Below are 23783 nucleotides of genomic sequence, written 5' to 3'. Positions count from 1 at the left end.
GAACAGCACTGGAACTGAAAAGTGATGGGGCTGCACTCCTAACCACAGAAAGCAGTGGTATCATGGAATGGTATCATACAAAAAAACCCACCTCAAAACTTCAACTCAGCACTTACTCCCCGATTCCCATTCAGACTGGGTAATCTCCTGATTCATTATATCATAAAGTGACAATGTCACATGGCATTCCTATACTTAAAATGTAATACAGAAATGAGAGCTAAAAGAATAGAAAATTTTATCTAGGGCTGTAAGAAGCAAAAAAGCTGTTGCTCAGCTTCTAAACAGAACAAGAAGGAAAATGATGTGGGAAACAAACAATTTAAAGTATGCCATCATTTGTTTAATTTGAAATCTAGCTGATCAGATATTATGATACTGACCATCTGCAGAAACCAAATGCTGAGAACCTGTAATCCCATTGACTTGATTTTTAACTGGATTTAGAACCATCCAGTCTGAATCTCCAACCCTCAAATAGTGCTTGGTTCAGTGAACTATCCAAGGAGGTGATCTCTGTCATCAGTGGACGCCTGGGACTTAGCGATCATGAAATAATAGAGTTTTCAATATTCAGGGATACAAGGAGGGTTGTCAATAAAACCTCTACGTTGGACTTCCAGAGGGCAGATTTTGGCCTATTCAGAAGACTAGTTCAGAGTATACCCTGGGAAACAGCCCTTGAAAACAAAGGGGTCCAGGAGGGATGGATGTACTTCAAGGAGCAAATTTTGAAAGCACAGGAGCAGGCTGTCCCAGTGTGCCAAATGGCAAGCCGGCGGGGAAGACAACCAGTCTGGCTGAACAGGGAGACTTTGAAAGAAATTAAGGTTAAAAAGAGGGCCTACCAATTATGGAAAAAAGGGCTAACTACTCAGGAGGAATTTAGGAATATAGTTAGGTTGTATAGAAAGAAAATTAGAGAGACAAAGGCACGACTTGAACTGAATCTCGCGACCTCTGTGAAGGATAACAAAAAGTCCTTCTACAGATACATCAACAGCAAAAGGAGGGGCAAGGAAAACATCCATTCTTTACTGGACGTGGGTGGGAATATAGTTGTCAAAGATGAAGAAAAGGCTGAGGTATTTAACACCTTCTTTGCCTCAGTTTTCAACAGTAAGACAGGCTATCCTGAGGACAGCTGGCTTCTGGAGCTTATAGAAGGTGACAAGAATCTAAACAGCCCCCCTGTAATCCAGAAGGAAACAGTCAGTGACCTATTGAACTGCTTGGATCCCCACAAGTCTATGGGACCGGATGGGATCCACTCAAGGGTGATGAGAGAGCTGGCAGAAGAGCTCGCCAAGCCTCTCTCTATCATCTACCAACAGTCCTGGCTCACTGGGGACATCCCAGATGATTGGAAGCTGGCGAATGTCACGCCAATCCACAAAAAGGGCCGGAAGGAGGACCCAGGAAACTACAGACCCGACAGCCTGACCTCAGTGCCTGGCAGGGTTATGGAACAGATCATCCTCAGTGTAATCACACAGCACCTGCAGGATGGGCAAGGGATTAGACCCAGCCAGCACGGGTTTAGGAAGGGCAGGTCCTGTCTGACCAACCTGATCTCCTTTTATGATCGGGTGACCTGCCTGGTGGATGAGGGGAGGGCTGTGGATGTGGTCTACCTGGACTTCAGCAAGGCCTTTGACACCGTCTCCCACAGCATTCTCCTGAAAAAGCTGTCAGCCCACAGCTTGGACAGGAGCACCCTGTGCTGGGTTAGGAACGGGCTGGAGGGCCGGGCCCAGAGAGTGGTGCTGAACGGTGCCGCATCCAGTTGGCGGCCGCTCACCAGTGGTGTCCCCCAGGGATCAGTGTTGGGCCCAGTTCTGTTTAAAATCTTTACTGATGATTTAGAGGAGGGGATTGAGTCCATCATCAGCAAATTTGCAGATGACACTAAGCTGGGGGGAAGTGTGGATCAGCTGGAAGGCAGGAGGGCTCTGCAGAGGGACCTGGACAGACTGGAGAGCTGGGCTGATTCCAATGGGATGAGGTTCAACAAGTCCAAGTGCCAGGTCCTGCACTTTGGCCACAACAACCCCATGCAGCGCTACAGGCTGGGGACAGAGTGGCTGAGAGCAGCCAGGCAGAAAGGGACCTGGGAGTCTGGATTGACAGGAAGCTGAACATGAGCCAGCAGTGTGCCCAGGTAGCCAAGAAGGCCAATGGCATCCTGGCTTGTATCAGGAACAGCGTGGCCAGCAGGTCCAAGGAAGTGATTCTGCCCCTGTACTCAGCGCTGGTGAGGCCACACCTCGAGTCCTGTGTCCAGTTCTGGGCCCCTCAGTTCAGGAAGGATATCGAGGTCCTGGAGCAGGTCCAAAGGAGGGCAACCAGGCTGGTGAAGGGACTCAGGGACTCAAGCACAGATCCTACGAGGAGAGGCTGAGGGAGCTGGGGCTGTTTAGCCTGGAGAAGAGGAGGCTCAGAGGAGACCTCATCACTCTCTACAACTCCCTGAAAGGAGGTTGTAGCCAGGTGGGGATCGGTCTCTTTTCCCAGGCAAGGCAAGAGGGCATGGTCTCAAGTTGTGCCGGGGGAGGTTTAGGTTGGACATTAGAAAGAATTTCTTTACTGAGAGGGTGATCAGACATTGGAATGGGCTGCCCAGGGAAGCAGTGGATTCTCCATCCCTGGAGATACTTAAAAAGAGACTGGATGTGGCACTCAGTGCCATGGTCTGGTAACTGCAGTGGTAGTGGAACAAGGGTTGGACTTGATGACCTCAGAGGTCCCTTCCAACCCAGCCAATTCTATGATTCTATGATCTCAGCTGTCTCACCTGCTCTTCCTGCAGTGTTATTCCCAATGCAGAACCACTCTTTAGCCAGTCTAGACTGCTTCCCAACAAGTCAATCCATATACTAATTTTAAAAAATAGGTGGCAGAAAAAACCCAAACAAACAAACAAACAAAAACCCAAAAAAAACAAAAAAACCCCATCACAATTAGCAGACCTCAGCACTTCTATTGCCAACTGTGGAATTACATGTCAAGTGTCCTGCTGCTCCACTATCCACTTGGGAAGGAAAGCAGAATCTAGATATGTCCTGAAAAGTTGTCTCAAAACATCACTCTTCTGCTTATCTCCCTGCACAAGACAGAAATGGATGAGGGCAGCTTAGTAGCAACAGAACTTCAACGGACACTCAAAATGGCCACTGGAAAGCCTGCATGTGGAACTATTGCCTCTTTGGCATGACTGAAAAGCTCTGCATGCTGGATATACACTCAAGAATGGTGCAGACAATTTTATTAAGAACTTCATAACAGTATAGATTTCTCACTTAAATGTTACAACTATCCATAGAAAAGTGTTGGCCTGTTTCTTTTAAACACCATGTAAATAAAGCAAATTTCTTCTTAAAATAGGATAAACTGCTATAAAAATGGTGCACAGTCAAGTCATACAAAAATACAAGTTTTTTTTTCCCAACTGCAGTCCTACTTGTAACATCAGAGAAAAGCCCCCACCAGGACTTCCAGTGAGCAGAGAACACAAACTTGCTGAACAGTTTATGGCAGGATTATGTTCTCCAAAATGTGCAGAATACAAGGCTTCAATCAGAGAACTTCCAATAATTCCCAGACAAGATGGAAATTAATTTCTCTGGAAGCAACTCTGTATGTGACAGGTCTCTTATCTTTGAAATCCATTTTTCTAGCATTTATCTGAGGCAGTTTTAAATCTGTTGCTAACTACTGATGTACACAAATCTCAGGGTGCCACTGCTGTCACCGGTAGAGTAGGAATCCCCTCTCTCTACAAACTTAAGGCTGTTCCAATGCTGCTTCTCAAGTCTGACCTCTTACTTTCACTGAAAGGTCTCATCAATGCTCCAATGTGAATCCCTAGGTTGAAGCTTTGTTTACAACTTCTATACTCAGGGAGCCCTCCTGATGTCAGCAAAGGTACCTATATGGTTCACTTAAGCAAGTGTCTAAGTACTTACAGGACTGGACAATTCTGTCTCCCAGAACTCCTACCCAGCAGCTGTAATTTCTAAATGCATTTCTATTTTCATACATTTCATACAATTGGGTTCTGTGACATGAAAAGAGTAAATCCTGGCTTACTGAAAGAAAACTAAACAAACTTAAGTAATCAAATACTTCTAGAAGCAGAAGTGAAATATATCACTATTTCCAAAAGGCAAGAGCACTGGTTAGCTACATGACACTATGTATTTTTCAAACTTTCTACAGCAATTTGAAAGCCTGGGTCCTCTGGAAGGAAGCACAGAGACTTGCTTACTTACCAAACCTCAATAACATGAGATATGAGTGTCCCTACCTAGACATACCTCTCCATTCCATCACAAAGCTTCTGTAGAAGGGCTCTTCTGCTTCAAAATATTTTCTTGGACTTATAGAATCATTGAGGCATAATTTATTTGTACAGAGCTTCTCTTTAGTGCAACAAGTTTAAAAATTCTGCTCTGAAATATTAACTTTACATTAATAAAAATAATTTTCTTTTAAAAATTGTAACAAAAGCATTATATAGCATAGACAGATCATGAATTCTTAGCAAATACACTTTCAAGCATTTACCATTACATTATGCTGAAGAACTGAGTATTAACCATTGATATCTGGGGAACTTCCAGACTGAAAAGAAATGTAAATACCTAAGAATAATAATAAAAAGCACGTTCTCTTGTCTTTTTTTGATAACTTCAGATAACTATCCTGGCAGTTACACTTCCAAAGAAATGTTTCTCTGTTTTTTCCCTGTTGTAGCCACCTGCTACTGTACATACAAATATGGGTTAAACAACAGGCAGAGAATGGTCCCTTCCACCTCCCAAAGCTCTCTGCCATTAAATGAAATGAAGCATACAGTACTTCCTTGTACAGTAGTGCAGTTCATTTCTCTTCCCACCCTCAGCATCATTACATCTAGTCATGAATTAATCATGAGTTTGGCTAAGACTGAGCTTTAATGATCTATTATTTCAATTGCTCATATGGAGAATACATACCCTTCAAATGAGCACTGCTGAAGTGTGAAGGAGGATACTGAACTCAAGAGGAGGACAGTGGGCAACGAGTAAGAGGGGTAACTAGGGTAAAACAGGAAGATAATTGCATATAAAAATTATCTGTCCCCATTGTATAGTTTCTGTTTATTAGGAGATGCAAGGGCTCCCACACACCTGAATACCTGAGGAGTTGGTTATTGTGATGTCTGATACTGATAAACAAAACTGTGCCCCAACAGGGCTGTAAAGTAAAACAACAGCTTACAAACCTGCTCAAACTGAATGAACTCTCACTGAAATCACCTTCAGAAAAACTAGATTTGAGACTTCTGTTCATTTGACTATTTTCCTTACATGTAACTATCCTGAATTTAATGCAAATTTAAACAAACTAAACAAGTAAAATTGTCAGCAGATTAGCAGTGTCATGGGAAATCAGCCTCTAAACCCAGTAATCATTTCAGATTATCTTTACAATGATAACTCCTCCAGATTGTGAAATATAAAGCAGGAAAAAATCAACTTTTCCATGACCACAATGAAAAATTTTAAAAATGAAACAATGATTAAGCTGCTTGTAAAAGCCACCCGTATGAAAAGAGTACATGTTTCACAAAAATAATTGTTAAAAAAAGTATTAAATCCCTGTTCCTTTTCTCTGATTTTGGCTGTTTATATATATGTATGGGTATATATATATATATATATGTGTGTATATATATATATATATATATATACACTGGTTTGGAATGTCAATGGGTTCCAATATGGCTGGCTATTTTCAAGATGAACTTGCTCCAGAGGCCTAGAAAACAAAGTCATACAGGATAGTCTTAGACAAATGTCAAAGGACAAAGAGAAACTGAGTCAAAGGGGTCACTGGAAACCATAAAGAAAGAAGTGAGAAAAGGTTCTTTTTCTTGTGCCTTGATATAAGAATAGAAGGTCCTAAATGTTTCCTAATCTCTGCTATTAATACCTACTTAAAATATAACTGTACTTAGGGCATTTCAGCTTTAGAACTAATTCCCACATCTAAGAAATATTTGCGTTTCAAGGAGGCTGAAGCAAAGCAGTAAAGGCTGGTTTTTTTTTAAAAAGGAAAAAAAATTTCAAACACCCAATTTTGGAATTACATTGCTACTAGTATAGAATAGACTTATGAATGATCCCATTTTAGGTGTAAAGAAGCCTTTAAAAATACTTCGGGAAAAGGTGTCAGAAATTTCAAGGAAGTAAATCCTGTGTCCCATCTTTCAGTAGATGAGATCCTGCTATTTCAGAACCTACTCAACTACAGCTATGCATCCAAAGCAAAAAACCATCTGAGAAAACAAGGCCCAGACAGTTCTAAAGAAGACCATTGCATGAGCAGCAGAACTGGGAGTAATTCAGCAGGTGACATTTAGGCTAGGCTGATGCTCAATATTACCTCCAGCAGTCCTAGGAGGACTTTCAGCCAGTGTCAGGCTCAAGTGCATAGAGTCAAGCTCATAAAAGAACAATACCACCTCTGACTTGTCATTACTTTGTTTGCCATTTCACAGGGGAGGGGGATGAATAAATGGTTTAACACCCAAGCTTTAGGCAGTCAAGTCTGAGTAGCAGTCTGTGCTTACACTGACAAGCATCCAAGTGCAAAACCACTTTAGGCAAACTAGTTGCTTGAATTAGATGTTAACATATTTTTTGACTTATATTTTTGTGTGTGTGACTTGAAGGTTTGCAAACCCAAATCTTTTTAACAGCAGCTTTACATTTACAGTATTTAGACCACCCTGAAAATCCCAACATTAGCATCTGTTTGAACAGCTAGAATTACTCCCAGAAGAAACCAGTAATGAGCATCAAATTAGGTGGGTTTTTTAGGTGTGTAAACATGGCAGCATTTAGGCATAAAGCAAATCTAGAAACTGGTATGCTGTAGTGAAATAGCAAAACACGCAAAGCTATACATCTATCCATTCCAGCTAGGTCAAAAAGTGCTCATGCAGCATGGCTTCACAGACATAATTAAAAAAAAAAATACTGCTAGCATACACTTATTTAGATTAGGTTAAAAAATTGTACTCATTAAGGAATTGCATCAGGCCCCAAGTATTCTACAAAAGTAATGATGGAAAATATTTTATTTCACAAAGTCATATTGCATGATGACAAGTCCTACCTTGCCCAGCCTGGGTCTCCAACATATGCTCTCAGTTCTCCACCTTCCAAACTCATCTTCCTATCTGTTATCTGTACCATGTATAGCTGTTCCTTATTCCAGGCTACTCAGACATGCAATGCCTTCCTAACAGGCACACCATAAGTAAAACAGGCTGCAGAAGCATAAATGATGCACCGTTCACTGTCTGTGTATTAGACAGTGTGAGATGGAAAGAGCACACAAGAGACAAGCAACATAAGTAGTTGGCAATAAAAACAAACAACTGGGAGAAATGTCATTTGAGCAGGTTGAAAGGAATCACTGTATCCAATTCCTTGGCACTGTATAAAGAATTTGATGGAAGCTTTAAATGCCTGGTCCTACTTGGCAACAAAGGATGCGCTCAGTAGTGTTCTTCAGGCTTTCACGGTGAACATAAGATGAACTAAAATTGTTCAGTGCAGGGCTGAAACTCCTGCAGGGTGGGATTCAAGTCAGAATAGCCCAACAAATTCCAGAGTCATTTTATATTGAGAGAACTTAGCATCTGGGGCTGTCTCTGTATACTGCATAACATGCATACTAATCTTAATGAAACGATACTGCTTTTGTTTCATGTGACACTGTTCCTTTCATCTTACTTTTACAGGAGATGGTCTCAGCTGTGACAAAAACTGCCATCCAGGTGATAGGCAAGCTCACAAACAGAAAAAGCAGAACATCTTTAGTGATACAGAGAACAAAAACTTCTTCTGAAGAAGTGCAGTCAGTAAAGACAAAGAGAGAGAAGTAAAAGTGAAACTCTTGGAGGATCGCGACCTCCTCATCTGCACCTACCATTGGTTTTAGCTCTCTGCCCTCCGCTCCACCTCCCCGGCCAACTTCTTTCAGAGATTTCCTACTATTTTCCACAAACTCCTGAAAAATAGTAATAAAGTAAAAAATGCTTTCTTAAAGCAGATCCAAAGCATCAAATCTCAATACAAAACTTCAACATGCAACTGGGTCAAAATATCAACACCACTTGCTTCCCCCAGTTGTCTTGGTCAGACTCGCCCAGAAAGTACTAAAAGAGCCTGTCAAATAGCCACAAGGGTCTCCCTTGCTTAATCCTGGAAGCCAGACAGGTATTTGCCTTGTGTACTGTAATGACTTTCACGCTTACCACACAATGCTCTCCATTATGCAGACGAAAGGTAGGACGATGGTTGTCGAAAAAGCCCAGATATGCTAGTTATTGCATCCTATCCTGTGTGCTGTGTTTAGTGTTAGAACTCCGTTAAATAGAGGCACTTGGAGACAGTTACTTGCAAGGTCTTGCTCATTTCCCTAACTTCCTGCAATTCAAATTCATAAATTCTTCACTGGATCAGAATCGCCAAATCATACAGATTACCGAAGTGCTAATTAATTCCATTTTATGTAAATTTTTTCTTAAAATTTCAGTAAACTTTAATTAGTAGCATTTTGTGATATCAACTGTTAACTGAAGATAACCGCAATGCTTTATGATTCATCTTCTGAGACAGCATGTTGCATTTTACTCTTATTCTATGCTAAAAAGCAGCTACCATTTTATTATATACTCCAGATTATATAGCACTTTACCAAAACTGAACACTAAATTTTTGACATGTTTTTCCAGCAAGTAATCAGAAAAAAATCTGCTAGTAAGTCATGACATTCTTCCTCTAGCCTACACATGTAGGTACATTTTACAGTGACATATTTTACTGTTGCCACTTAGAAACATTATCAAGAAAATTAATTACTGAACAACATCCTGGCTTGAGGAGAAGAATTTTTACTTTTTGGTCCCCAGGTAGAATGAACAGGGAATAAGATAGAAAAAACAACTAAGAACTGAATTGTGCAAAGAGCCTTGACAACATCTTGGTTCTTGAACAGAGCAATGTATCCATTGTTTCTTTGCATGACATACTAAGAAGCAAATTCTGGTTCTTGTTGCTCCAAAAGAAGAAAAACTACAGTGTAGCCACACTGCGTGTGGGGTAGAATCCCAGAATAATCGGTGTTGGAATGCAACTTAGGAGATCAACTAGTCCAACTCTGCTGGCTAAATCAAGTTCATACAGGGTAGAGGTTGCTCAAGGATTGCATCCAGATGAGTTTTGGGTATGTCCAGAGAAGGAGACTCCACAACCTCTCTGGGCAGACTGTTCCAGTGTCCCATCACCTTCAACATAAATAAGCTTTTCCTCACGCTCAGACGGAACTGTTTTCCAGTTTGTGCCCACTGCCCTTTATTCTGATACTGAGCACCACTGAGAAGAAACTGGCCCATTCTCTTGACATTTGCCCTTTAATTTGTAAGCATTGGTAAGTTCCCATCTCTATCTTCTCTGCCTTTCCTTGTAAAAGAGCTGCTCCAGCTCCATAATCATCTTTGCAGCTCTCTGCTGTTCTCTCTCCAGTGGTTCCCTGTCTCCCCTGAACTGGGGAGCCCAGAATGGACACAGTACTTTAGGTGTGGCTTCATCAGGGCAGAGTCGAGGGGCTGAATGTCCTCCCTTGACCTGCTGGCCACACTCTTCCTAATGTACCCCAGGATGACACTGGCCATCTTGGCCACGTGGGCACATGGCTGGCTCATGGTTAACTTATTGTCCACAGACAATCCTCAAGTTCTTCTCCACAGAGCTGCTTTCCAGCAAGTCAACCCCTAGCCAGTACTGCAGAACCCTACATTTACCTTTGTTGAACTTCACTAGGTTCCTTTTTGCCCAGCTCTTAAGCCTCTGTCCAAGTCTTGCTGAATGGCAGTGCAGCCTTATGGTGCATCAGTTGCTCCTCCCAGTTTGCTATCATCAGCAAACTTGCCAAGAGTACACTGTGTCCCTTCCTCCAGGTCACTGATGAATGTCCATCCATTGAACAAGACTGGATCCAGTAGTGACCACTGGGGAACACTGCTAGCTACAGTTGTCCAACCAGATTTGACCTGTGTTACTGGTCACAACCCTCTGAGCTCTGCCTGTCAGACAACTATATAATATTTCACCTCACTGTGCACTCACCTAACCCACACTTCCTAAATTTACCTATGAGAACATTAAGGGAGACAGAATCAACAGCCTTGCTGAACTCAAGGTAGACAACACTCACTCAACACCACAGAAGGCCATCAGATTGGTGAAGCATGATTTCAAAATACTTCAATTTTTCTCTCTGCCGTGTCCCAAGAGAGACATCTTAGGAAAGTAAAAAACCCGAGCCTTTATCCCTTGCTTTGCTTCTTTCAATTCTGCATATACAAGAAATTATAGTTAAAGGTATGATTCTGCTATCATGTCACAGCCAGTGTATAGCAGCCAGTACCATTGATGCTAAGAGAGGGAAACATCATTACAACTGATGAACGAGACCCAAGGTAACCCAGGTAAAAAGCAGTATTAAACTCTGCTAGTGCTTTTACTTCACTATGAAAATATCCTTCTCAGGAAATAATATCCATACCCCGAGAAAGCAAGGGAAAACTTACCATGAGAACTTTATCCATGTAGAATTCCCTCCCAGGGCTCCCATCATTGTATTTTGTATCAATGGCAAAACATAAGAACAGGACATCAACAACCATTTCATAAATTGAAAGGAAGCAGTGAGCAACCAGGAACGCAAAGAGGCAAACAATTATGAGTGGCAGCACCCAGATGGTGTAATCTCGTTGGTAATTCAGCAACATAATCCCAGCTAAACCTGTACTGCAGACAATCAGAACCTAAGGAAGAAAACATAGGACAACTGTAATGTCAGAAGCCTTTTGATTTTGTTTTTAACCTTTGTGCTTCTTGTTCTGTCAGGCCTAGAACCAGGGGTTACAGATGTTAGTGGTAATGACATTTACCTCCTGGATTCCCCACATCCAGGGAGGGCAGGCATGTTTTTCATTTTGTTAGTGGAAACAACTTTCAAGCTTGCCTTATCTCTATCTCATCTCTATACAGGGAAGGTGCTTCCTATAACAATCTCCATTGAGACTGTGTGAGGCCCTAATAGATTATTTCACGGGATAACAGCTTGGTCTTTGGAAAAAACAAAAGTACTAAACAATTGTTGTGGCCACTCAAGCTTTTTAACATTTCTGAATTGATTATTCTGAACTACAGATAAACATGAAATGGTGAAATAGGTCAGCTTTACTGTATTATTAAAATACTGTGTTGCACTGATAGACAAAACAGGCTGGCAGCCTAGCACTGTTTTAGTTGATACTATTTTTTATACACTGCACTGTTCATGCCAACATTTCTGTCACTTGTACACTTCTAATAATCTGAAAGACATCATTTTAGGAAGATGTTACTGAATGTCTTCCAGACACCTCCATAAAAACACATTATATAATTTCATGGTCTGCCAAGCACCTGTATCTTCAGTCTGTGTTTACCTCTTCACACATCTTATTGACTTAATGGATTTAAAATTCTGACCCCTGTGCTCTGACTTAGCAAAAGCAGGCGAAGTAACAAAGATGACAGTTCAGTCCAAGCTGGCAGTTCCTCACAGCATGCTTCTGTACTACCTTCCAGTTCAATTTTGTCAGAATTTGTGGTGAATAATGTGCCAATAATGACACCTTACTAAATAAAACTTAAAGAAAATGCTTCCTTTCCTTACAATCCTAGGTTTTAATCACAAAACCAACATAAAACTCAGAGTTTTTAATAATCACTTTTCCCTTGACTCCCTAAACCAAATTAATTCAAAAAGTGTCCTTGTCTTCAGCTACTCCTTTCTGATTACTTTTCCTTAAGATAAATGGGTCATCTGCTTATTCTCCCAATCCTGGACAGTCCGCTCCTGATATGATGCAGCTAGATGTGAACAAGTGCATGTTACAAAACTGAATTTGAAAAAGTATTTTGTATCTGGAGTGCAAGCCATGACTAAGAAAAGCTTGCTACCATGAAAGTCAGTAACAACAGTATACAGCAGACATACCTTTCCTAGAAAAAGCATAAAATCCCCAACTGTGTTTATGGCAGCCACTCGCAAAGCATTTTCCACTAGAATAACAAAGGCATCCTTTGCTGAAGTGCAGAAGCTGGTACTGTTGATAGCTGTGGCTGTATATGCATTCTGAGAAAAGCAAATTGAAGATTTATTTATGGAATGATCAGGTATTTCAGACAGAGGGAAGAAAGAAAGAGAAGACATGGCATCTGAATGAGTCACGTAACTCACATGATGTTACTGAAGAAAGGTTCTCTTTGAAGTTGTTGAATCAAGCAGTGTGTACCAGATGATAAAAAACTATATGAGGTAGGGAATTACTGTTCTTCTATTTCCTTGATTATAATTTATGCACTAACAAGTTTATTCCAAAACAAAATACGTAAACAGACTTTTCAATTTCTCTGCAGGAGAAGGTGAGCAGTGACATAACTACAGCAATTAAGTAGTTAGAAAAAATATTATGGAAATAAAAGCGTTTGAGAGTCACACAAACCCACCAAGACAATTTCTTGATACTTCTTGAAGTACTTAAAATTATTTTTTCTGCTTTCTGCTTTTCTATATTTCCACAAGCAGAAAAATTAGCAACAGCAAAAGGGATATCAGAAAGATAATTAACAATGTATTTAAACAGAGGTGCAACCAACCATAGGCCAACAAAATCTCTTTGTAAAAGAGGTCTCACCAGTGTGTTGCAAGTTTCAAGTTTTCCCACTTTGTAGATGATGACAACAATATGATGTTATGTACAGTTTTTTGAGTTGCATACACCTTAAATATTACACCTAGATGTTTCATAACAACCATATTTTGAAACTCAGGTGGGTTTTTTTTTTTGGATAGAGCTAAAAGGAAGAGCATCTCCAACCACTAAATAAATTGTTATGAAGTTGAGATACTGTGTTCACAAAGATGAAGACCAGCTATTTTTCACCTTTACAAAGTCTGATGTAGTGATTTGCAGTGTAATCTCAGTAGTGGAGACAAGACAGAAAGTACTTTTATTGAAGTTCATTTCCAAAGTACACCTTCTGTGTCAGCCTCAGACTGCATTCTGGGAGCAACATATATTATCAAACCATTATATAAAACTTGAATATTGAAAACCTTACCTGATTTAAGTAGGTCAGGCACTTTTCTAGACACCAAAGGCAGCAGATACAGGCTTTAAGCATACAGCGAGCACAAGCATTTTCCTATGAAAGCAGAGAATGTGAGAAACAAAAAATAAAGGGTAAAACCATCAGATCCTAGGAAAACAATATTCCTTTGTGTTTCAGTAACTGATACTCAGCTTGGTAACTTAAGCAATCCCTATCAGTCCCACAGTCCTTTAAAGACTGAATATTCCAAAACAAGACTTCCAGCCTTCCACACACAATAAATTAAATTAGTTGCAAACATATCAGGCACTGAGTATCAGTAAGACAATAGAACCTATTTCTCTTACTTTTCCTTTGAGTTGTGTATGAATATACATAAGAATCATTCGTGGTATCTTCACTAGTGTGATAATAAAAGACCCCTTTGCTACAGTTCCTAGGTGGTAACATACAAGGCGATTAACAGATGCCAAAATTGGAGTTAATGGCAAATTCCTTTTCTCCCTGTTGAAAAGAAAAAAAGAATGAAGTAGAGTGATCAATATGTATTTAGTATAATCTAGAAATACTACAAATACTCTAGAAACTAAACGTGCAAATGGAATGCATTGTCCTTATACTAGCTTTCAGTGTGCATTGTTCACTCCACACTGACAAACTGAGCAAGTCACAGCTTTGGCTTTAATGCAGTAATAGGAATAGGTAAGAAATCAGAATGCCCAAAGGATACTCTTACTAGGTGTTGGCTGCATTATTACTATTGCCAAACAGCAGTTTGTATAAAATTGCATTTGATGGAGGACAACTCAAAATGTTCACAAAAGTGAGAAACAAAGTTAACATTTTTTTCAGTCAGACTATGGATAAACTGCCCTTCTTTGTCTCTCCTGTTCTGTTAGAGGTCTTTGTGGAGACTTTTATGAGGATATCTCTGTTGATATTGTTAAACTTTTTACTTTATCTTCCTACCATGAAAGCCACGTCTATGCCTCTCTCAACAATAAATTCATTCAACATTTAAAGAATGGCTCTTCTTTATTAGAAATAAACTAAGCATATTAAAGGAAAAAGTGCTAACATTCCAAACATAAAATATCTTCTCAGCTTGGGAGAATATTAATTTCATGTGAATTTCATTCAAAAAGATAAAAATATACAGAGTCTTCATTCCATGAAAATAATATCTGCGTAGCCTTATCTTGAGGTGTCAATTATTAAAATACATTTACCCTGTATTTTCTTCCAATTAACTTTTACAGCTCAGGTGGGGTAAGCCAAATTCTATTACCTTTTGGGCACAATCACATAAAAGGTCTGAACCTTACCCCCAGGTAACCCAGCCACTTTCTCCTTTTGAGGTAAATGTAAATGAGGAAAAAGTCTGTAATGCAGAACACCTCGAGGTCTGTTATTGCCCAAGATGAATGGAATCCATGTGGCTAAGGTGAAAGAACAGTGAACATGTATTTCTCCATAAATAACTTCACCTCATTTGAAGTGGAAAGCAGTTGATATACAAAATAATGGGGAAGTCCAGATTGGTGCACTTTCCTTTCTTGCTAAGTAATTTTTCAGATTACAATTGTACCTTAAAATGCAGGAAAGGATAATAGTAGGGAGAAATGGGTAATTTAATAAAATTCCTACTATGGAATGATAGGATACAGTTAAAAATAATTCACTCTCAAGTGATAGATAATATACAAACTTCCAGATGAAGCATACACATTGCTAAGTGATCTATTTCAATGCAAAGTTATTCTCTCTCCTCTATCTTCCTAGTTCGCAACTCAATCTTGTTTAATTATTCACAAGCTTACATCACTGTAAGCTCCTGCAATATGTTCACAGATGTATTTCATAGGTATAATGGAGGACTTAATAAAATAACTGAATTTCTGTCAGCACAGTAAATTGCCTTATTTTAAAAGACTATGGAAGGTAAGGTATCAAATGCAACTCAGGTAAATCTCAATTTAAAAGACAAACCAATTAAACACTTGTGATCTGAATAATGAACTTCAAAAATTGCTGCATGCATTATTAAACCCCCATTTTTTAAAAACCAGACTCTTAAAAGTGTATTGGAAGAATAAAAGAGTGGCTGCTAGATATCATTAACAATTTTAATACAGCATCCCTCAAAATCTTGAATTGCTCTTCTTTAGTAAACCACCATTGCTAAGTATCTTGTCAACATCCTCTCCTCATGATGCTCTTTACCCAGAGGAGTTGTATTCACACATTGTCCAGAAAATAATCTTTGAGAACATCTGAAATAATAGTACTCATCTAGTTTTTAAACAATGATGTAACATTTTAGGGGAGGAGAAGTCTGAAGAAATGTATCATCAACTACTAGATCATGTGGGGAAGTTTCGTTAAGCTATACTTCTATAAAACAGATACTACTGTACTTCTTTGCCTTACAAAAAATATTGCCATGGTACTACTTTTTTTCTGAAAAGCTTGGGTCCTAAATGGCTAAAACTAGGACTTTCATTGTCACTTACTGATGTAAACACTTTGAAAATACAAAATATGTCTCTCGAATCAGTATTTTTTCTGCTCTTTTTAAAATATACCAAACATCCTCAATTAACAGATTTTTCCCCAAACTTAACTAGCTTCTGTTTTATATCATGCTTGACATGCTCCTAAAGATAAGACTGCTTATCCAGTCGCCTCCTGGTACATGGTCCAGACAAAGGTAATAAATTGAGCAGGGTACCAAGGACTGAAAGATAATAAATAAAAAAGAAGTTCTTGAGATGGCAAAATATGTGTTATTTCTAGCAAGTCTGTGTGCCAGTGATTTATGAAAAGACAGAACCCCTTCTGCTGTATAAAACTCCAAGAGAAAAAGGAGAAGTGCGCAGCCCCTTCCCCCCCCTCTCGGCACTTCGGCTTCAGCTACGGGACAGAGAAGCAGCAGGAGCGACAGACCCTACGCACCCGACCACAGCCAGAGGCCAGGGCCGGCGGACGGTGATAACATCTTGATTACTTTCTCCTTCTTTTCTCTTCTTAATGACTCTTCTCTCCAAAGTAACTAATTGTATAAATCCTAAATAAATCCTTTTAACTTGTTAAAATCATAAAGCCTGGTTATTTTCGTAAATTCACGCGTCGTCTATGAGTAGTGGCTGAATTTTCCTCGCAAACAAAATATAAATAATACCTCGGATCGTAACACTTATTTAAGGTAACTTTTAAGCAATTCCAGTTCCAGAAAAGTTTTCAAATACTAGAGATGAAAATCTGAAAGCTTTATGATTCTGAAATAAGTTTATCTCTGTGAAGCAAAATCTTTGTGCCTGAAGATTGGTAAAATGACTGCTTGATGATTAGCATTGCCTTCTTGAGTAGTTAGAAGATATATAAAGAACAGCCAGTGAAAACTATATACTTCTTAGTACATAACCAGCAATCACACATCAAGCTTTATTGCACACATTTTGTATTGCTTTATTTGTATATTTTATTTGAATATGATTTGGGTAGAATATATATGTAAATGATGACACTAACAACACGTTATCTTGTTGAAGAGATTAATGAAGAATTGTAAGTAATTTAAAGGGTGCTCTTTTGCAATTAAAATAACTGCTTTCAATACTTTTAAAATGTCTACTGAACTTATTAGTATTAATTATTAGCACTACAGATAATTTTCCAGGTGCATTCTGCTTTCTAAACTATCTTCCATTTCTGTACAGTGTGCACAGGTTACTTGCAAAGGTTACAAGGCAAAAAGACTTCAAGTCCAAAACATCAAGAATACCACCTAGGATCAGCAAAACAGACTATTTTACGACTTTACGTGATTTAAAAAGAGCCAAAATAATTCAACTGCTCTCCAGCTTTCAGGATGGATGCAAGTATTCTCTCCACAGCTGTCCCCATCATTATTTCTGCTAATTCCATTTCTAAGATGCTCACAGTAGAAATAAATTGTCCTTACCTCGTAAAGTAGTAGGTCACAACAGCACCTGCCACTGTCATCTGCTGACAGGCTAGGATAAACTCACTAATCCAGATCAGTCCCACCACATGGTACCACCAGATGTATTTCAAAGGGCCTACCATCTGAAATTCAACAAATCCTTCTTCATTTGGGACGGGACTACCTAGAAATAAATGAAGGTAAAAAAAAAAAAGTGCCTATATCAACTCAGAAAAAAGGAAGCACATGGTGTTAGCAATTCATAACCAGCTACAGCAAAACCCCTCTAGCTTCTAACATTACTAAATACCATGTTTAGAATCAAACAATCATAGAATGATAAGGGGTGGAAGGGATCTTAAATAGCATCTAGTTCCAACTCCCCTACATGGGAAGGGACACCTCCCATCAGATCAGGTTGCTCAAAGCCCCATCAAAGCTGGCCTTGAACACTTCCAGGGAGTGGGCAGCCCCAACTTCCTTGGGCAACCTGTGCCAGTGTCTCACCATCCTCAAATTAAAGAATTTCTTCCTAGTGTCTGGCCTAAATCTCCCCTCTTCATTTTTGAAACCATTTCCCCTTGTCCTCTCAGTACACACAAGTGTAAAAAGCCCTACCCCAGCTTTCTTGTAGCCTCCCTTCAGATATTGGAAGGTTGGTATAAGGTCATCTCAGAGACTCCTCTTTTTCAGGCTGAACAACCCCATCTTCTTCAGCCTGTCTTTATAGGAGAGATGCTCCAGCCCTTTGATCATTTTAGGGGCTCTCCTCTGGACACATTCCAGGAGCTCTATGTCCTTCTTATGATGGGGACTCCAGATCAGCACACAGTACTCCAGGTGGGGTCTCACAAGAGCAGAGTAGAGGGGGAGAATCACCTCCCCCTTGACCGTCTGTCTATGCTTCTTTGAATGCAGACCAGGACCCAGTTGGCTTTCTGTTTCTTTTTTTTTAGGAAGACTATTCATAGGAACAATACAGCTTTTGAGACAATCAGCATAGAGACATTCAAAAAAAGTACTACAAAAATTTTTTTGAATGTACTCAATATCATGCCAGTTTATAGCCACATGGTGAAAATTTCCAAAACTAACCACCATCAAGTAGCAAAAATCATTACAATCAAACATAATAAAACCTGCCCTAGTCGTTCTTAATTTCAGACTGCTGCTCTGTTGAATTATTCATACCATCAGAAATAATATAAAACTTCATAACGATACCTGGATGTCAACAGTAACAATTACTTCTGTTTTCCTTGTGGTAAGTCTTTGTGCATGTGTTTCAACAATATTTGTAGCTTTACATAAAGGAGCAGGCTTTAGAGATTCTAAAGATAGGATTTTATACATTAAGAAAAACATTGACTCTTAGTCTCATCTTGAAAAACACAGTACATGCCAGAACTCTTTTGGGATAAGCTCTGTTTCAATGTGTAAACCCACTTCAAGATGTTTCATCTTGTTCAAGTTATATGAACAGCTGATGAGAGTCAGAAAATTACTGAAAGCAACATGTCTGTAAAATGCTTACCTTGAAAACCACTGTTTAGACTCAGCATTGTTAATACCTTCTCAGCTATGCTTTCACAATTTCTTAAAAAAGTAGTATTTACTTGTGAATAAATTGTAGTATTGAAATTTTGGGTTTAGTGAACAAGCTCTTCGAAAGTGTAGGCTGCCTCTCATACATAAATAATGGACACTTTTTCAGTTCTCCTGGTTTGGATTGGAAAGATCCATTTAGGCCCTATTTGCACAAATATTTTAATTGCTATCAATGAAGATAAGGACTGCATATGAAGCTAAAAGCATAAATTAGCCTTGCAGAATTAAGGCCAATTGAAGATCTCCATCTGAAAAGTACACTTAACAGTCTAAATTCTTCTACAAATTTAGTCCCTCTAAGTCTCAGAGAGAAGCATGGGATTGACTCTTATCTCACTTTCAGAAGCTAATGTTTTCTGCACGTAGCACAGCAGGTAAAACTAAAAATTTCAACAGTAAGGAGAACAAGAACACATGAATTCTATTATGTCCATCTCTCATGAAGTACTCAGGCAATAAAGTAAAAATTATTTATCTTCTATTATCCTGAAATAGCTCTGTGATCCAAAACACTGATACTTTTGGATCAGCAGTAAATAATAAATTTAAAAATTCTAAGGTTTTAATAATGAATAATGGTTTCTACTGTCTGCAACCTGCTGCAAAATAATAGACATGTTCCATTTTAAAAAGCAGATGCTAGGTTTTTCTGTTTTTTCAACTAATTCTAGAAGCTCTTGTCAAACCCTGAAAACAAACAAAGCTCTCATCTTCTTTGTGCTTCACCGCAGGCAGAATACAGGGTTCATTGGCTGCTCTAAGGATATGCTGCACCAACAGCAGAAAAATGTTTCTATTAATTCTGGCAAATGCTGAAATAATAGTATACGTCGAAGTTATGAACTGCTGAACATTACTTTGAGCCTATTTACATTTTGGGAGACCGTAAATGTGGGCAACAGCCCTCTCATTACTGTGTCTTCATCTGTGGGAGTAGTGGCTACAATACCTTATGAGATTAGATGTAAGATTAGCTGGGTTTGATCTGTTTACGTAAAATTATAGGGAATTAAAAAATTGTTATAGCAGCCTTACTAGTGGGCCTAGTGGTCTGCAACATGCCAACTTGCATCAAATAAAACAGTCAGCCAAAAGCACAAAGTAACATACTCGGAACCCAGACTCAAATCTGTAGCTTTCTTGAAACAAGTGTTTTGAAGTCACCGAAGCCACAACAGCAGAAGCACAGGAAGTTTGGTTTCTTTCTAGAGGTTCTAACATGCTTTTTAACCAACTCTGCCAGAAATTATACAAAAAAGCATGCAGAAATTATTTTAGATAAGACTGGTAACTGCTTACCTGTAGTACCAAGGAAAAGCAGTGCTACAATCCAGTAGGTCCAGAAGACAATAAGCACAAAGAATGTCCAAAATGGTTGGAAGACTAGCAGTGGCAGGTGAATGAAGACTTTGCCAGCCACATGGAACAAGGCAATGGTGAGAGCTACTCGCTTGCGCATAACTAACATTATCAAGAACAAGATAACCTGGAGAAACAAGTTTCCAAATCACATTTCAGAGAACTGAAAAATAAACAAGTTATAATTTTGAACAGCTAGGATATTAAAACACGGGAAATTAACACATGCTCTAAGAGACTGCAAGATCAAAATGTAAAACTTCTATGAGCTTCTTCTGGTGATAAATTATTTTCAAAATCATGCTTCTGGGGAATTTCAGACTCATAATTACGTGTTTGGAATCATCATTAGTCTGAGGTTTATGAGATTAGGTCAGATTCTACCACAGTTACGTTTTACAGAACAGTGAAATTGCCAAGACTGCAATTTAACACCTGTATTTGCTCATGGTGTGGTGAACTTCTCACAGAAGTTAGTGAAATATTGTTAGTTTTAGTAGTAAAATCATTAACTTCAAATAGCAAAGCTTGAAGAAGATAGATTGGTTTAGTATTTTAGTTTACAATGATCCTTCCATAAATGTGAAAAATTTGGCAAGAATGGATTTCAGAAGTAGGAATGATCTTTCAAGTACATAGGAATTATGAAGCGCTGTTGAACTGAAAACCTATGAAAAATCTCGTAAGTGAAGCTGGACTGAGAGTCCAATATTATACCAATTTGTGGAAGTCCCTGTGGACACATTACAGTAGAGGAGAGTGGCTGCAGGGTCAGGAGCTCTCTCCTGACTCAAAAACATATATTACAGAACAATGCCTGGAAGAAAGAAAAAAAAGAAAACGAACAAACCAACCAACCAACCAAAAAAAACCCCAAACAACCAAAATCCTCACAAAGAAACCAGAGCTTGCAGTAGAAATAAACTCCAAAACTGTGTGCAGTATAAACCTTTCACCTGAATAAAAAGAGAGAGACAACCAGGAAAAAAGAACAAGAAAACAATATAGTCATAAACCATACCGTGAAGACCGTAGCTGAAATGGCATAGATCAGAAGGGCCTGAATATTGTCTTTGGCTATTTGTGTCTCAACAGCATTGGCAGACATTCGTTGCTTAGCGTAGAGCCACCATAGGACCCCTGTACCACCTATGTTTTAGAGAAAAAAGGATAATTGAAAGATACTTTTTTGTTACACTATGTAGTACCAAAGAAACTGAAAAGTTTCTTCTTTCTACAGAATGCTCAAGGGCACTGATGGCTAGTTCAACAGGAACTTCCCAAAATGGAGAAGTGTCCTCTTTTTAAGTGGATATACTCAGTCTCATCCCACTATGACTACTTAAGAGACTTGCAGCAGATGGTCTGCTGACTTTATTCTATCACTTCCAGTCATGCCTTGCAAGAATTAAATTCCTTCTATTTCCTAATTTAATTATTTTTTGTTCTATCCCTACAGTCTGCTCATCTAATGCTTTACTGCTAGCTTTCAGAAATAGAAAATTTTAGTTCTACAAATGTAAAAGTTAATTTTATAAAGCAAGGCTATCTCCATGCAAGGTAAAGCATTTTGGATGAGACAATCTTTGGCAATTTAAAAAATGGCATGGCTGGCTGTATTTCATACATGACCTAGGACTTTTAGTCACATAGAAATAAAGTTATCAGACTAGAAATGCTAGAAAAGCACCTTTACTTCCTCTCCTCAAGAACAGCTCTTAGACACAGAGCTACCTGGAGGACTGAAGGGGCTGAGATGAACCTGTCAGGGTTGTATGGACACCTCTACAGTCAAAAGGTCCCCTGAGGCTGCATAAACAATAGTTGCCATTCCATTCCCGTAAGCTTGAACAAGACCAGCAGACAAGCATCCCATCAGACACACCTAGACTAGCTGTCTTACATGTTTAGAAGGAAGGTTAATAAGTAGGCAAAAATTAGGGCTGTGCTGTAAGAAATATTCCATGTTGCCTACGTGGGTTCTAGTGAGATAGGCTGACAGGAAACTTGCCAGCCAAGCAGGCAGTGCAGCACTTTAAAGAGCAACGTACTTTCTAGGAGAGGACTACATTACAAAGGTGTCACTTTTGACATTTGTCTTGCAAGAGACCCAAAAGAAAGCTGAAGGGAAATGCATATTCCAAGGTCTGTGCAGGATGTAGCTGTGGATATGAAGCACAAAAATAAGAACTGGGCCCTCAGAAAAGGAGAGACAAACAAGACTTACCAAGTGATCCCAGAATGACAAGAATGGTTAAAATCCCAACAAGTAGTCTTGAAATGTACCTGATTATAACCATCAGAATCATGGACAACACTGAAAAAGAAGAGAAATAAAGTAAGTAAACCTATTATTTCAAGTAGAAATAGCCTACCTAGTTCTCCCACTGCACTGTCTTCTAACATAATTTTTAGAAACAGTTTTATTTTCTGAGGCTTACAGACTCACTGCACAGATAGGTAAGGAAATTAGGACCTTTACACCTTCTGCTTTGATATTGTTCATTAAAACAAAGAGAGCATATATACATTTACATGATACTTCAAATACAAGACAAAGTGTACATACAGACAGAGATGTATTTAGACAATGACAAAACAGACACCAAGACATGATACTACTCCAAGTCTGGCAAACATGAGCGCACCTCCTGAGGACCAGAATAGAATTTGTACTCAAATACACTTGTCAAGCAAATGCAAACAATGCAAATCCTGTGTATTCCAAAATGTCATGCCAGTAAAAAGTAAAAAAAGATTACTACTTTATGTTAACTGCAGTTCAGGATTTACACATTAAAAAGCCCTCTCCAACTAATATTTAGTGAGTGGCGTGTATAAGTGAATGCATATATTTTTGCATATATTTGTGTATAGCAGCTACATGAAAACCACTGGAACCTGTCTTTCTTAATCACATAATCTTACCTATTCTTTAAATGCTTTAAAAATTATTTAACTATGAAAGTACAAATAATATTTCTAAAATTAATTGTACATAAAATTCTGTGCTGACTTCAGACACTATCCCAACAGAAGCACCACTAATCAGCAACTAGCTTTCAGATTCAGAACAGACATATTACACTTATCATATACTGCAGCTGTCAAGATAAAAGAATAAACAGTTTTCCAGTTAGAATTGAAAGTATGCTCTTTTGGGGTTTTTTCCAATGGTATCCATCATCTTCCTTTTTTATTATTTTTTTAACCTACAAAAGCAGGATGAAAATAAAGGAATTCTTCATTTTGTATAGCTTTGCAACGTTTCTTTCTGTACCGCTCATCTAGAGGAATAGTATCTGGAACTTCCCATTTCAGGATTTCATTTTTTACACTTTGTAGGGATAAACTCATTAGAAAACTTTTTTATGTGGGTGAGCAGTACTGAACCTTAATTCACAAGAATTTGTTAAAAAAGCACTTAAATCTAGTGCAATGTATTGCTCTATAGGCCAGAATAATCTCACAGATGTAGAAAAGATTAAGCACTTCTGTGCTGCTGGTTATTTCCAGCTCTGCAGACAAGGCTGAGATGTTAAAAGGCCCAAATTTTTTAGCTTTGGGTGGGAGTGGAAGAAGAGGTTAACGTACATTACAGAAATGGGCACCTAACTTTCTTGTTTTCCCTTGGAAAGCTCCAG

General features: G+C 38.9%; 1 protein-coding gene across 4 annotated transcripts in view; it reads right to left on the bottom strand.

The window, feature by feature from the left end:
• Window positions 1–3248: 3248 nt before the first annotated feature.
• Window positions 3249–23783, bottom strand: part of SLC44A1 (solute carrier family 44 member 1) — a 62799-nt gene continuing 42264 nt past the window's right edge. Inside the window, exons 7-17 of one of the 4 annotated variants that reach the window (XR_011723444.1) lie at window positions 22367–22456; window positions 21161–21288; window positions 20080–20266; window positions 17191–17356; window positions 13574–13730; window positions 13236–13319; window positions 12109–12246; window positions 10649–10885; window positions 7984–8064; window positions 7165–7351; window positions 3249–5802 (exon numbers count right to left, since the gene is read on the bottom strand). Coding sequence is in view for 1 of the 4 variants with exons in the window: in XM_071731925.1 (XP_071588026.1) it covers window positions 5779–5802; window positions 7984–8064; window positions 10649–10885; window positions 12109–12246; window positions 13236–13319; window positions 13574–13730; window positions 17191–17356; window positions 20080–20266; window positions 21161–21288; window positions 22367–22456 (1292 nt within the window). In the remaining 3 variants the exon portion in view is untranslated. The remainder of the gene's footprint in view (window positions 5803–7164; window positions 7352–7983; window positions 8065–10648; window positions 10886–12108; window positions 12247–13235; window positions 13320–13573; window positions 13731–17190; window positions 17357–20079; window positions 20267–21160; window positions 21289–22366; window positions 22457–23783) is intronic. The other 3 variants (XR_011723445.1, XR_011723446.1, XM_071731925.1) reach the window with 3 other exon arrangements.

Source organism: Heliangelus exortis, chromosome Z (assembly GCF_036169615.1).
Source record: "Heliangelus exortis chromosome Z, bHelExo1.hap1, whole genome shotgun sequence".
NCBI classification, from domain to species: domain Eukaryota; kingdom Metazoa; phylum Chordata; class Aves; order Apodiformes; family Trochilidae; genus Heliangelus; species Heliangelus exortis.
This window is presented reverse-complemented; position numbering and strand designations above follow the sequence as displayed.